This window comes from Tasmannia lanceolata, unplaced genomic scaffold (assembly GCF_043159265.1).
Source record: "Tasmannia lanceolata isolate RefF3 unplaced genomic scaffold, GAP_Taslan_0.1 ptg000015l, whole genome shotgun sequence".
Lineage (NCBI taxonomy): Eukaryota > Viridiplantae > Streptophyta > Magnoliopsida > Canellales > Winteraceae > Tasmannia > Tasmannia lanceolata.
This window is the reverse complement of record NW_027518692.1, coordinates 20833597-20849232: the sequence shown is the minus strand read 5'-3', so window position 1 is coordinate 20849232 and position 15636 is coordinate 20833597. Positions and strand designations below refer to the sequence as shown.

Here is a 15636-nt window from a genome sequence, read left to right as displayed (position 1 = left end):
TGTACTTGAAAAAAAAAAAGAAGAAGATTTGCACCCAAACTAACTCTTTAATTAAAAATTGAATTCTATCAACCCAAACCCAACTAATTTGGGACAGAGGCTTAGTTGAGTTGAGTTGTATCAACCCAAACCCAGTCCAATCACAAGAGCTTAGATCAAACCCAATTTTGGGACTCCCTAACCAGGGCTCGGAGATGTATTCTTGCATGAAAGCAGCAAATTTAGTCTACCAAAATCTATAAACTAATAAGATCCTCACTAGACAAAGCTCATGTAACACGTGATCCTCCTCCAATAACTCTGACAAAAAGAAATCAGAACTAGTTTTGAAGCATTTCTTACAAGACCCACCACCTCACAAGATTACAAAATTCAATTAAAAACATTTCAGATCTCCTAACCTGACCCAAAATAGATTTTCAGCATCATCTCTACCCTTTTGATATGGCAGTGCCGTGATTCATCAAAGTATAGAATGCCTGTGGAAATTCATTCCAAGGACTGAGACCAGAATCAAAGGTTTGCCATATGCATGCTTCAATCTCTCTTCCTTTCTAGACTGTAAAGACTTCTCAACAACTGCTTAGAGCACATGTCCTGTGCCTGTGCTGCATTTTTCACACGATTCGCTTTCACCCATGCAGGTTCCTATTAGTTAGAAGGGAAAAATAGTTAAGATATAAGAATCCTTTGAAAGAACTATTTAGAGAGAGACAGAGGGGCATAGGGAAGAGAAGATTTTGATGTGTAAAAGCATTACAGAGAATGGAATTACCTCAGGCACAAAGTGAGAGAATGCGAATTTGATTAACAGTACGATGTGTTCGATGATGAGAATCGCTGCAAGTCCAGGCTCTATTTGCCATTTCCCCTCTTCATCATACAAGCAAACCAGAAGTACACAATTGGTGCAGATCGACATTAACATCAGAAACTGGAAAGTCCAAAGTGTATATTCAGTTGATAATTCATAACATTACAAAAACTGATGCATGCAAAGAGGCTGCTATAGTCGAATCACCTAGGTGCATTTCAACATCAAAAGTATGAGCCATTACCAAATTTTGTCAAAGGTTATATGAAATTATAAGTTTCTTTCATGGAGAATGTTAAAATTATCATAGATGAGAAAATGCACAAGGTGCACTCATCGGCACAGATAGTTGGACCTTAGAAGCAGGAATCCTCCCTCAGGGTGCCGCTCCCGACTCGTAACCTTGATTCGGCGCTCCTTACAATTTCTCATCCAAGGGGCACGATCCGGAAGAGATGGAAACCACTCCCAACCCGCTCCTATTACTCCATTAGCAACCCCCTCACCAACTTACTTGCATCAAACTCCTCCAACTGTTCAAAGTACTTCATTGGAGCAAGCACGGAGGCAAATCTTCAGAAGGCATGAGGAAAGAGGGCATGAAAATGAAGACGGTTAGAAATTACTATTTTTAATGTACTTAAATTTTGAAAGATTATATAAGATAGTTAAAAATTACTATTTTTTATTTACTTGAATTTTGAAAGAGATATGATGAAAATATTACATTAACGCTCCCACGGCACTCCTAACCTTAATCTTCTAGACCCCACCGCTCCCGCACCCGCTCCGTGCTTCTATGAGTTGGACAACTCATGGATTGGTACTTGAACCCCCTAGATGGAGTTTTCCCCATGGCCTCGGATAATCAACACATGACACATATGCATGATAACAGTCCTATGCTTATTTAGAAGGTATTTAAACTTGAAGCTCAACTCGTCTCAAAATCCAAGTAGACCCAGAACTTGTCACAGAAATACAGGCTGAAAATATTCGATTAAATAAAAAATATAGGCAAAATAAGACCAAGATGAGAACGTTTTTAGATCGAACTCTAGACTTGATTGTACATTCTAGAAGAAAGCATTTATTAAAACAAAAATAATATAGAAACAGTGATGTCGACAGTGACTTCCTTCGTTTTTACCCGAACATTGTATGCATATGACACACAACAAAAGAATACTAATCCCACACCTAGGGGCCGTTTGGATATGCAGATTTTAGAATCCAGGTTTTAGCCTGAAAACAGTGTACAAGAGGGTTCATGATCAAGCTATCGTATGCTGTCCTGACAGCGTTTCTTAGATTTTAAGTAAGAAATCCAGGTTTTAGAAATCTCTTCCCCATCATGAGATTTCTAAAACCTGGAAACATGCGATGATCTCCTGCTCTCTTGCTGTCGGAAAGAAGGGCGAGGAAATAGAAAACGACGGCTGGTCTCTTTCTTCTCTCGTCTCCCATCTATAATTTTGAGGAAAACCAAGATTCTAAAATCCGCGTATCCAAGCCCCTAGTGTTTGGACTATTTTCCTAACATAATTCAACCTACTACAATAAAAATTATGTAGCCAACATAATACAAAGTGACTTGTTGAATAAAAAAAATCTAACTTTCCTAAAACAGAACCTACCGGAATTCTGACCTAGAATATCCTACCATATCTCGAAAATTATTTATAACTCGCAGTAATTAAAGACGGCATAACAACAAAAATTTGAGATTCACATACACTGAGTTCATCTTATTTACCACAAAATGCAATAAAGCAATCTCTCTAAAATATGAATTAGATATTTGTATAGCATCGAGTGTCTTCTTACATGAGTCATCTTACACATAAACAAAGATGGAGTTGATACCTTGTTGAATCTGCAAAAGACCCACCACTAAGTTCATAGCATCCTCCAAAAAGCCTTCTGGAAGCAATATAAGTGAATAAAATTCAGTGTTTTGAGGTTTGCCTTTTGAGGCTTGAACAAGCTCAACACCTCAACATGTCTCAACATGTCATTGCATCCCAAGCCAAAAGTATTGCTCATCCGGCAACACAATGTTCTTGTAGTACGAAAATATTCCTGGAGATCTAAGCACTAAAATATTCCTGGAGATCTCCGCACAGCTCTATAATGATAGTCTCAGGGCCGTTTGGATACGCGGATTTTAGAATCTTGGATTTCCTCAAAATTGTAGATGGGAGACAAGAAAAGAAAGAGACCAGCCGTCGTTTTCTAATTTCTTGCCCTTTTTCCGACAGCAAGAGAGCAGGAGATCGTCCCCTGTTTTCAGGTTTTAGAAATCCCAGGATGGGGGAGAAATTTCTAAAACCTGGATTTCTTACTTAAAAGCCAAGAAACACTGTCAGGACAGCATAAAGCAGCTTGATCATGAACCCTCTTTTACACTGTTTTCAAACTAAAACCTGGATTCTAAAATCCAAGTATCCAAACGGCCCCTAAGGGAAAAATACGAGACTATTGCCTTTAAAGTGAGACCTCATGAACAACAATATCAGCGTGTGAACACAATTGGACCATATCACACCAAACTCATGATCAGATTAGTACAAAACCTTGAATTGAATCCTATCACATGTGCTCTGACTCTGCCTCAGGTGTCCACCCAAATTTCCCCTTCTTTAAAGAATAAAGTATTGGAGCAATTATTGAATTGAAATTCTTAACAAACCTGCGATAGGATGTGGCCAAACCATGGAAACTATGCACCTATCCCGGGGTCTTAGGCATTTGCTATTCAACTGTACTTGTTACCTTTTCTCATCAGCTTATATACCATCTTTCAATATCACGTACCCAAAATACAACGCTGGGAGTCATAAAACAAATTTTTTTGCAGGTTTACATATGATTTCTTCTTTTGCAGAAATTCACAAAACCTCATAAAGATGCTGAAAATGTTCATCCTCGCTGAGACTATAATCGAGAATATCATCAAAATATACTAGCACAAACCATCCAATCGAGGGCTTCAATACTTGGTTCATCCAATTTACTCTTGCACTCGTTGACATTGTTCGTTAATGTCACACCCGACCCCACTGTGTAGATAGTCCGGTTCTAGGTCACAACCCGCCCCGTTTTTGTTCTTCCGCAGCACTACCGTGCCTGACCCACCCCGTAGGGATACGGAAAACGCGTCTAAACAGGGAGAGAAGGGGTCTACATATATAGCCCAGGAACTTTCTCTCCCTTTCCGATGTAGGATCTTACAGTTAATATCATTTTTTCACTTGTTCTATTACAGCTCTGTTATCACTATTATTATTGGCACGTGACAACAATCCCACATGTTAACACCAAGATAAATGATTTATGCACATGTTTTTTAATGGTAAATGATTTATGTGCATGATTATCAATAATATAGAAGATACTGTTTCATGTACAGCTATTATGCGTTGTATCACACTACCAACTCTACAACAGTTCTGTATTTTATAATAAGGGAGGGTGTAGCCATTTTGGCACCATGCAATTTTCCAGGATGCCTTGTACATGTTACCATCCACTGCCACCAAAAAAAAAATACAATAATTTTGTGGTTTCCATTATGTGGTGGTGCTTAATGTGTGCTGAAGCACACAGCAAAGTTGGCAGGGTACAAAGTGGCTAGACTCTTATAATAGCACATAGAAAATGTACCTATTAGACATCTAAAATCTAATATACAAGAGGTGCTGATTACGTTATCACCATAATCCCATTACAAATCCAAAATAATGAAACATGGAGTGAAAAGGAGTACAAGATAAACTAAGACATTATAGAATTCCAACAAAACTAGAAAAAATATATCTCTCAGTCTCTCACCATTTCGCGGGGAGGAAGAAACTCTCCTTTGTGAATATAAATTCTTTGAAATATCCTTTCAAATGCAATGCTCATAACCTAATGGTTGAACTCGGAGAGCATGCCGGATTTACTACTGAAAGATAATTCGTAGCAGTTAATAATAAATTAATAAGAGATTAGCATATAAACCTGAAAAATGTTGAGCCATGCTCCAATTGTTGCAGCAGCACGAGGAATAGGCCTCCGCAACATAGCAAGCAACTTCAGAGCATCTGTTCTAATCTCTGTAATATTGTTCTGCACATGGTAAACGAAATGTCCTATTTGGACCTGTGATCTATACAATCCATGAGTCTAGAAGAATAGGATAAAAATGCTCAAAAAAGTTACCAATGCTGCGAAAGCAAACACGAGAGGAAATGCACATGCAAACATCATGATCATTCCAAACTGCAAAGCCAACTCCAGAAAGTCTGCAATAAATTTAAAATTGTCAGTCCAACACCGATGAAAATGCATGCCAATGTTAAAACAGCACACTATTGTGACAGTCTATGAGACAAATATCTCAGATATTTTCAAAATATCGCGTTTTATCGCGATTTTGATAAAACAACAAAATCCGGAACTAATCCGGAGATTTTAAAAATATAGCGATGTTTTCGTTTCTATCATAAAACATTAAAACATCCCGATAATATAGCGATATAATCCCGATATTTTTAGGGAAATGATATCAACGCTGCAATGGTTTTACAACATGCGCGACACATCTTGTCGTGTACGTGTAGTATTTAAAGGGCTGTCAAAACATTATTACAGTTCTCAAAAAGCTCTTACAAGCCCTCTAAGAACTAAACGACAAGATGCTTTCGCGCATCTTATAAAACCAGTGGAGTGCTGAAATCATTTCCCTATTTTTATTTTATATTTTTTCTTAAATTTAATATTTTTCTTAAATTTGATATTTTTATATATTTTTAAATAATTTTATTTTTACCGTTTTTTTTTTCCGATATAAACCAGAAAAAAAAAAAAAAAAATGTCCTGAGACTTTCCCTTGCCGAGAAATCCCGAAAAAAATACATTTGTGACATAGGTGACAGTTACCATCAAATAGACCATCTTCGAATTCCTTGCCAATGCTTGCACAGTAAGTGGGTTTCAAATACTCTTTCTCTACTCTAGAGGATAGCTGAACTGACTTTCCTTCTGAAGAACCATTTTCATCCTTTCTCTTGCTTTTTCACACATGAGACTTATATTAGATATTGTAAATCAGATGCTGCTCATTAGAAGGATAATAAAGTGCATCATTCAAAATTATAAAAGATGGTGCAAGTACAAAATGCAAGGCCAAGAAGCTCACTGGACAGCTTTGTACTTTTTGTAGCTGTATTTTAGGTAAGGAATGGAGTTCTCAAGCAGATTTTCCAATACCTGTAAATAACATTTTATTCAATGTACAAGCCTGAGAAAGAACCAAAAAACAGTACAACACATAAACGTGTTACCTTTTACCTGAGATACAATCAAACGTTGAATCAATACTTGACGGAGGGTCAAAAAGTTACGGTACAAAAGGGCGTGATAAAACAGGCCAATATATGATTGCATAAAATAAAGACCAAAAACCTGCAAAAGGAAGCTTGTAATCAAGTGAGTTTCAAACAAGAAAAAAACAAATAATGTTTGCCTATTCCAAACATGTAAAAACTAACCTTGTAAACCAAGCTATCAGCACTAGATTCTGTGCTTCTATTGTTTTCATATTTGATTAGCTTGACGGAAATCTTGCCACCAATCTTGGTGTAATATTGAATGGCTAAAAGATACATGGCTGTAAGTCCAAACCTGAACACAGAGTGTATCTTTCGATTGGAATATAGGGATAGATCAGGAATGAACACTTCCAAGTCTTCCAAAGAGGATTTTACAAAAATAGGAATGATAAACATTCGTTGGTAATGAAATCTGGGAACCAATAGCCAAAATTCATGGCCACAATATACAACTCCAAACCTTTAGGCTATTGCTCGACTCCTATTAATCCTCGATAATAGTGTGGGAACAAAGACACGCCTATGAAAATATAATAAAGAAAAAGAGTGGCATGTCTCTCAATAATATTAATCCTCGCAAGATATAGTCAGATCTAGGCATAGGTAGGCATTATGTAATGATTAAATTCACATTCTTTACTAATGGGTAATATTGAAACTTCATATTTTGTGCATTCCATTCACGGCATTATGTGAATATTGACACTTTATGAGCAAGATCCTGATGATATACTAGTTTGTTTTGCTCTTGTGGACACTAACCAGGAAGATCCCAACCTTTCTAGTATCAGATGTTTTCCACGTTTAAGTAGTGATCAACATGAATCATATGCTGATGTTCACAGTGATGTGCTCCTCTGGGATTATAGACACGAGAGATCTTTCCAAATCTACTTTGGACATGGACAAGCCTAGATCAAAACCTATTGACATTACCATATAAGCATATCACAAGTTGAATGATGAAGATGTAAATCCGCTTATTGATCTACTTGTCTTTTCTAGACCAGCATCACCTATGTTAGTATAATCAGCTAGTTCATGCACTTACCTCGAACTAATCATTTGGTCCTTGAATACAGCATCCTTGGATGCCTGAATGCCTTTCCTTACATGTAGTATTCTTTGGCAAACATGGTCATACAAGGATTGAGATTTGAGGCATATATTGTTGGGGATTTGGCCGAATTAGTTACAAATCACAGATCTTCTTTAGGGTACTGATCGTTTGTTGGGGATAAATTGGCTAGTTGAAGAAGCAAGAAGCAGCCTATTCTTGCCAGGTCGGGTGCAGAAGCAGAGTAAAGATATGTGGGAAATAGTGTGTGTCAATCATTGTGGATAGTAATTCCATTACACGAGTTAAGCATTAGAGTTCCAGGACCGATGAGCCTATATTGTGATTATAAGGTTTTTTTTTTTTTTTGAATGGTTGATTATAAGGTTACAATCAGTATTACTCACAATCACTTCAACATGACAAGACGGAATACATTGAGGTGGATAGACACTACATAAAGAGAAGTTGAACTCGGGATTGAATATGCACAACTATGTTTAGACAAACGAGCAAACTGTTGATGTTTTAAGTAACGGTGTTTGCAAAGTTCATTTAAACAAGATTTTGTCCAAGCTAAACAGATTTTATACTAGATTGTGGTGAAATTAGCATAAACTTAAAAATAGTATCCTACCCTTTAGCTAGGAGCCCTTGCAATCTCATCATCACATTACTAAAATTGAGAAGCAACAGTCAATGGTACATGATCAATGTATTCAGCCCAATATGAGCAATGGTTGTAAACTTGTAATCTCAACCTGGAGAAATTCATGGTGCACTAAGTGGAATCCTACTCCTGGTACTTCTAGAGCTTGTCTACTCATAGAATTGGAATCTCAAAGGTTGTTGTCATTCTGTTTGACAATAGATACTCAATCTTCAATTTCAGTGTTATTGATCGTGTGATGCCCTAAAACCTCGTGTAGGTATGATGCTCATATACATCTTTTAGATGCAGTTGGGAAGTCTCCAAGCAGCTAAGTCTTCCTCCCACCCCCACCCCTCTTTGGACTCTTCATCACCTTGGAAATGATCTCGTTAGAGATTTGTATTTTTGTTATATAATAATAAACAGTTCATTGCCCTAGTGTCGTTCAACTCAAAATCGGAGTGGGCGCTCTTTCTCCTCCTTCCCTCCTTCTCTCTGTCTTGTCCTATTAACATGGCTTCATACCCTTAATAGCCATCCTATCAATATGGCTCAATACCCAAAGAACTACTTCAAATCTGAAGAAATAAGCAAATCTGGAGGTAAAATATTTGCCAACAGGCTAGGGTCTAACAAGAAGTGGATTTCCTCCATCCCTAGCTTTGTACCACAAGGATGTTAAAATTGGATTTTCCAGCCCATTAATCTAGAAAAAAAATTGAATAAACAAAGTGAGTCACTCAAAATAAATCAGTGAAGAGTACTTCTGTTTGACTTATGTTCAACCCTCAATACTATATGTGACTATCAGATTCTCAAAGTCTTGATAAATGCAGTAAAAATAAGGGCATAAAAATTAAAATTTTGGAATAAATAAAAGGATACTTTTAATTGAATAAACATGTGGTGTTTCGGTGAATTAAAATGTAACAAGAGCAGTTACATGGAAACAGTCACTGACAGGTGAGAATACTTGGGTCAAAAAACCATAAATAGAAAGTTCATAGCTCCTAAACATTATGCATTTCTAGACCTAGTAGTTACCTATAACAAGACCTATAACAAGACATTGAGGAATTTTAATATAGTCATAAAGTGAAGTAAAACTGATATCCTTACTTCATGATATTGGATTCGATAACCTCATATAGATGAGCATAAGCCAACTCAAAAGGCAATTGGAGGCAAATAATACCAAAGACAACAATGGCATCATTTCTGATTCTCAGAAGACGTCCAAACCACTCATCTCTTTGAAATTTTTTGTCTCTTTCTTTTGGCTTATCAGTCACTATTTTCTTTTTAAAGTCTATGCTTGGTTGGATGAAAGAGCTCCTTTCAGTATCAGTAGCTTTACATCCAGGTTCCAAACTTGCTGAATAACTTATATTCCATCTGTGCAACATAAAAAAGCTTATTAGCATTTATTCCTTGATTAACTCCTAGAAACAAGCTCAAATTGAAGGATATAATTAATAAAGCTCAGCCTTTAATGATAAAAATCTGACTAATGACTTGAAAATCAAACAAAGGCTAAATTAAGAAAGGAAAGAAGTTAATGCACCTTGTTAAGAGAGCTGCATTCTTTCGCTTCCAGAATTGGAAAAACAGTACAGCCCATGATATAGTGAATATGAAGAAAATAGGAAGCACTAATAACTGCCATGATCTGAAAGAAAAAAGATACTCATTAAATCAATGTTGAGAAATTATATTTCAATGCACAATGTCAAACAAAAATGCATATCTCATAGGCAAATTAAACCAGAACAGTAGCCTACCCAAAATCTAGCAACTGCAGAGTAAGCCCCCATGCAGCTGGAAAAAACAACCACCGTGTGTACATCCCGAGAAAAGCAAAGTATGTAGCGACCTGAAAAAAAAAGAATAAATCATTGTTTGGGAAGTTTTATGTAGTGTGTCTGACTGTTACCTAGCCATGGTGACATGGTAAGACTTAGGCGAGACGTGATTCTGAGGAGGTAGCGGTGGGTCTGGTAGAAAAGGAGAGAAGAGGGAAGAGGATGGGCACTTTAACATAGAAGACGGTTTTTATGAAAAGCAAGACGAGTATTTCTAAACTGCTTTCTTCCTATGCGAGGCTCTAATTTTCATTACTCCTTTTTCGCTCAAATAAATTCAAGAAAAACTATGCACTGCAATGAAAACATCCAAATAGAGATCCTATTCTCTCCATCAAGCCTGCAATAATCAAAAGAACAAACATTCGAATATTTAAAACCGGCATAAAAAATGAACGGCGGAGATTTGAAGAGAGGAGGGAAACACATTGTTTAGCGAGAGATATAGGGTTTTTTGGTACTGAAGTTCTAATTACAAGAAGACAAGGGTGGATGAGGGGTGGCAAAGCTGACAGGGGGTGTCACTGATATATAGCCCTAATCTGAGGGGTATGAGAGATATTTCGCCTAAATAAAACTATGGGTTCCCTCAAAATGGAAATACCTAGATAAGATTTTCCCACCTAGGTGATAGTCTAAAATACCTTGATTGCATGTGAGATAAAAAAAAATGGAAAAAAAGGCTTCATTCCAAGATGGATCCATAACCTTAGTCCCAAAATATAAATAAATTTCGTCGATCGGCTGCCATGTGAAGTCCAACCACTTAAGAGCCCAACTTCTCAAGAGCATCTTCCTCTTTTTTTCATCTACAAATCAAAATTCATGCTTTAGATGCCACTAGAACCACAGAGACATTGGAAAGCAATAACAATCAGCAGAATTTTCTCCAAAAAAAAAAAAAAAAAAAAAAAAACAATATAAATCAACATACGTTACATACCATGCAAAGGAAAGACTTGTTTGACAATTCCTTCGGATTCCATCTGTTTAAGCAAAGATTCACCCATTTCCCACTGGAACTCTTTGTTATCAAACCTCACAGTTACAGATGATTCGGTTCTGTTCACCTGAAAATATGAGTTCATTATGCTCAACCATATACATGCTGAGCTTTAATAGATCACGAAAATTCAAACTACGAAAAAGAAGTTCGAATCATAGAAAGTTAGAAACCAAAGATAACTCTGTTCTAGCTCTAGCTCCATGAATTGTCCAGTAGACGTGGTACTGGTGAGAAAAGGATAACTAATAATTGGATAAGTAAAGACTCAAGAAAACAAAAACTTCAGTATCATAAATAGTGATTGGAAGCTAAGGATTGTAGATAGTAAAACAAAAACTATTTTATTCTGCAGGTAAGACAAAAAAATGTTTATGGGTGAAGCCGTGTATCTGAATGCAGCACAGATGCAATGACATGAATTGCGGGATCTATTTGGGTGAGCGAAACAATTTCATCTTGGATCAATTTATGTGTAAACTTGATATCTGAAAAGGCAGAAAATGCATTTCAGGAAAATAAAAATTCAAATGTATCTAACCCTCCTAGAAGCTATAATAACTGATACAAAATTGAAAGAACACTAATGAGAGAATAACCCACAATTCCATAAATCAAGTGATGGAAACAATGAAAACGTTCGCACCAACTGAACAAGGAACCATCAGGCTGTCTCACAAACGCTGCAACTTGATCCCACTCAAACTGTAAATCCATACCTGAAACCAACCCCAAGAAGAAGCCATCAATAGTCTGTAAGTAGAAGAGTGGTCCGTAGTAAAAGAAAATAGACAGGAAAACCATTGAATGCTTATACATTGATAAGAAGAGAAACTAAAAATAAAAAAAGGAATAGAAAAATTATGGAACTAATAAAGTAATTACCAATGTGAGTAGGCTTCTTTATCTGCAACGCTGTTGCAGCTCTGCCTAGAACCTCCAGAGGTGCTGCCAGCTGAAGGAAAATAAAAGAAAATGTTATCAAAGAAACCGATAAAACTAAACATACCAAAAAATACACTTCCACTTACATTTACTACACTATAACTTCCTAAGTCAGAAAAACAGGATATGGCTGATCTAAACCACAAATAATAGCAATCAAATTCTTCTTCTAAAGAACACATGAGGTAGGATGTCCCAGATCAGGGAACAGCAAACAGCATGTTCTAAATCCATAGATATTGCCAATCAAATAACATTGCTATAACTTCCATGAACTATAACATCTAATAATGGAAATAAAAAACATCTGATGAACACTTTACTTTGCTTAAAAATAATGAAATAATATACCACAAATATGCTCAATGTTCAAAATATATACAATTAACTTTGCTTGAAAATACCCATAAACCAGAAAGTCCGACAAGCAGAAACATTTTCAAAGTTCGTATCAGAATAAAAATGTGAATCAAGTATCCCATGGATGACAAATTAACTGAAAGCCTAAACACCTTATGAACTAAAAAGTAAGAAGAACCCCACCAATTTTCTTTTCTTGGCAAAACCATGAAATGAAATACCACAGATATGCTCACAAAGTTCAAAAATAAAACCAATTTACATTGTTTAAAAATACCCATTACCAGAAAGTCCAGTAAACCAGAAACAGTTTTGAAGTTTACATCATAATAAAAAGGCGAATCAATTATGTCCATGAATGCCAAAATAACTAAAAGCCTAAAGAAATTCCCACGATTTAAAAATACCCATATTGCTCAAAATATTAAAAATTAAAGATACACATGAACTAGGAACAGACCAAATGCACTAGAAAGTTGATTCCTTAAAAATACTCAAAACCCAGAAAAATCCTCTGAGAATGACATCCTATTTATTAATATAACAACCATATCAATCAATCCCCTTATTGCCTAAAAGAAGAAAGAAACATGTAATTATCTTTCAAAAAAGAAAGAAAGAAAGAAACATGTAATGTAGTATAGAACATGATAAAACGTGCAAGAAAAAACTAAATACAAATTCAAGTTGCACTTGAAAAAAAAAAAGACATATAAAAAGTAAATAAACAAAAGAAGCACATAGAAACTAACCTTTATAAATTCATCTGAAATGCCTAAAACTCTTTCAACTATTAAGCCCACCTTCTTCAATTCTGAGACCAAAAACTCAATACAATCAGACATTTCATCTCCTTCCATCAAACCCCTCTTTGGAACCACTAAAACAACCTCAAAACCAGTTTCTTCTCCATTACCATTCATCTCTTACCAGACCCAGACAAAAAAAATGGAAAAAAAGAAGATCCCTTGTTCTTTAATGGCGAAAACTCTTTTCTAATGGGTTTTTTTTTTTTTTTTTTTTTTTCTGTTCAGAGGATAAACACAAGGGAACAAAAGGGCACGAAAAAAACGCATCGAGGGTAGAGCTTTTGGTCTGACAATGTACAAGCACGTTGACAGGTGTCAGATTTTCAGGAAATGTCAATTTTATGCGTTGGGAGGAAATCATTTGAGGGGTGGTGGATAGTAAGATTGCATTTATAACGGCTTTAATTTTGCATTTTTTTATGTGCGGATTATAATGAGACGGTTTCATTCAAAATACCTGAGGTCTGTTTCAAAATTTCTAACTTTCAAATAAAACAAAATTTCTAACTTTCCAACAAGGGATTTGCTAGCGTCCATGCCATAAGGCATTTCGATGATAGCCTGTTGCATGTGAGAGCAGCCACAATGCCACATCATGAATGAAGACCCTTGTGGCATTTCGCGGATGGCCTGTTGCATGTGAGAGCAGCCACATCATGAATGAAGACCCGTCTGGCATTTCGCAGATGGCCTATTATTACATGTGAGAGCAGCCACATCATGAATGAAGACAAGTGTGCCTGCTCTCGTATGCAACATGCCATCCACGAAAAGCCGTGTGCGATGGACACTGGATTTGCTAGCATGCATCGCAGAAGGCATTTCGCCCGCGGATGGCATGTTGCATGTGAGAGCAGCCACATCATGGATGAAGACGAAATCTGTTGAAAATTGAGCCGGTGTGGCATGTTGCATCGTGAAATGCCTTTTGCAATGGACGCTAGCAAATCGCATAGAACTAAGTATTCCGGGCCCATCTCATGCATGGTTGTACATTGGTGTTCCCACCATGGTTTGGGAAGAGAAGGCGGGCCCATCCATCAATAACATAAGGGACAAATGGGAGTTGATAAATTCACCCCCTTTAAGGATAAATTCACCCCTCTTTATCTTCGTTCATTGGGCCCAACGTTAATAGGGCTTGCACATAAAATTATCTCTACAGGATGATCCAAACCCTCCAATCAGCCTCTACAGATTATAGAGTTAAATCGTCTTATGGAGTGTTTTTTTGGGGAAATGCCTATTTAGATTGTCACCTGTTGGGGCAATAATCGGATCACCAATAGAAGGCCGACATGTGGCATCGAAGTGTTTGAAGGCACCAGAGCAAGGGCAACCGAGGGCATATATTTGTAGAGAAAAATCATTCTCCCTGTTCTTACTCATAGCAACTTAGTAATACCACATTTCCTGACCTCTCTCATATATCTGGAATGCCATAATTGGGAATTAGAATTAACATCATAATCCAATTCCTATTCCAGTACACTATTATTGGAATCGAAAAATAAAAAATAATTCAAAAAATCTCAATTAAATATTCATCTAGACCAGGGTGGAATCACAATACCACCTCTTGGGGAGGGAATTCTACCCCAATGTTATTTATGCCTTGACCTGGCAAAAGCGACCCGTGCCCGCGGGTCGACCCCACCCACCCGCAAATTTGCGGGCACGAGTCTAAGTTTTAGTGACCTGTCAAAAACTAACCCGCGGGTGACCCAACCCGCAAAAACACGGGTCGGGTCGGGTCAACCCGCGGGCACCCGCATCTTTACAGTATTTTTTAATTTTTATGAGAATGTTATCATCACTACTGTTTTTTATGAGGGAACTCCTCACTTTATAAAAAGTACGGTATGGCCTGCACCATACGATTATCCAAACCGTCCATTAGATGGGCCATAGCCTAAATAGGTTATGCCCCAAAATTATTTCCATTGGTTGATTCCAACCCTCCGATCTATAGAGGGTTAGGATCATCCTATGGAAATGATTTTTGGAGGATAACCTATTTAGGCTATGGCCCATCTAATGGACGGTTTGGATCATCCTATGGTGTGGGCCATACCATACTTTTAATAAAGTGAGAGTGCGCGTATAAGAAACAGTAGTGTTGATAACATTTCCATCTATTTTTTATTTTATAAGAATTTACTACCAAGCTTCTCCTATGGCAATTTCTCGGCAAGTGGCCATAGTGGTGAAAAGATACGCATATGGCGACTGTTGCTAGCAAACGAAAAAAAGTAATCATTACATTAAAAAAAAGAAGTAAAATAGCTAAATTATAAAGTTTTAAATGAAAAATTACCTAAAAATGGTTATAAAATTGTAAAATTACGAAAAAAATACCGATAAAATATAAAATTGTCAAAAAATAGATGCCGTCAAATAGAATAATTATTACAATCCCATATTTGCGGCATATTTTTTGACCCGGCCCACCCGCGGGCCGCGCCGGTCACCTAAATTTTGACCCATAAAAATGCGGGTCATTTCCTCACCCGACCTGTGGACCCGCACCCGCATCACCCACGGGTTGACCCGGCCCGACCCACCCGTTTGCCAGGTCTATTTATGCCCCTCTGATTCCCTTCAATATTGGTCTAAATTAGAAAATAGGATGCTGATTCCAATGGAATGTCGTAGATTTCCGATTCTATAGAGAGGAATTGGTTGTTTGGTTTTCCGGATTGTTAGGAGCTGTTTATGCTCTTCTCACTCTTACCCTCTCAAAATTTTCCTCTAAT

General features: G+C 37.0%; 1 protein-coding gene across 6 annotated transcripts; it reads right to left on the bottom strand.

The window, feature by feature from the left end:
• Positions 1–209: 209 nt before the first annotated feature.
• Positions 210–14316, bottom strand: LOC143893137 (anoctamin-like protein). 6 transcript variants are annotated; one of them, XM_077398120.1, is made up of 17 exons: positions 14140–14312; positions 12824–12885; positions 11652–11721; positions 11370–11485; positions 10707–10833; positions 10472–10572; positions 9683–9774; positions 9466–9570; positions 9021–9296; positions 6352–6484; positions 6152–6265; positions 6000–6070; positions 5741–5871; positions 5021–5103; positions 4820–4927; positions 776–934; positions 210–648 (listed from the first exon to the last, which is right to left on the bottom strand). In XM_077398120.1, exons 1-17 carry the CDS (start codon positions 14267–14269, stop codon positions 538–540), a joined length of 1989 nt encoding a protein of 662 aa, XP_077254235.1. In that variant the 5' UTR covers positions 14270–14312; the 3' UTR covers positions 210–537. The 6 variants fall into 6 exon arrangements, 3 of the variants coding, with proteins under 3 accessions (XP_077254235.1, XP_077254237.1, XP_077254236.1); XM_077398122.1 differs by lacking the exon at positions 14140–14312 and adding an exon at positions 12988–13241; XR_013255726.1 differs by lacking the exon at positions 210–648 and adding an exon at positions 1170–1387 and having other exon boundaries at positions 797–934; positions 4820–4950; positions 14140–14316.
• Positions 14317–15636: the final 1320 nt, after the last annotated feature.

Excerpts from the sequence above, each read along its gene's own strand:
- LOC143893137 (XM_077398120.1), bottom strand. The coding sequence starts at position 14,269 with ATGAGTAAGAACAGGGAGAATGATTTTTCTCTACAAATATATGCCCTC. Across the intron at positions 10,573-10,706 it reads ACAAGTCTTTCCTTTGCATG|ATGAAAAAAAGAGGAAGATG; the intron begins GTATGTAACGTA and ends TTTGATTTGTAG. Across the intron at positions 6,071-6,151 it reads AACGTTTGATTGTATCTCAG|GTATTGGAAAATCTGCTTGA; the intron begins GTAAAAGGTAAC and ends TGTTATTTACAG.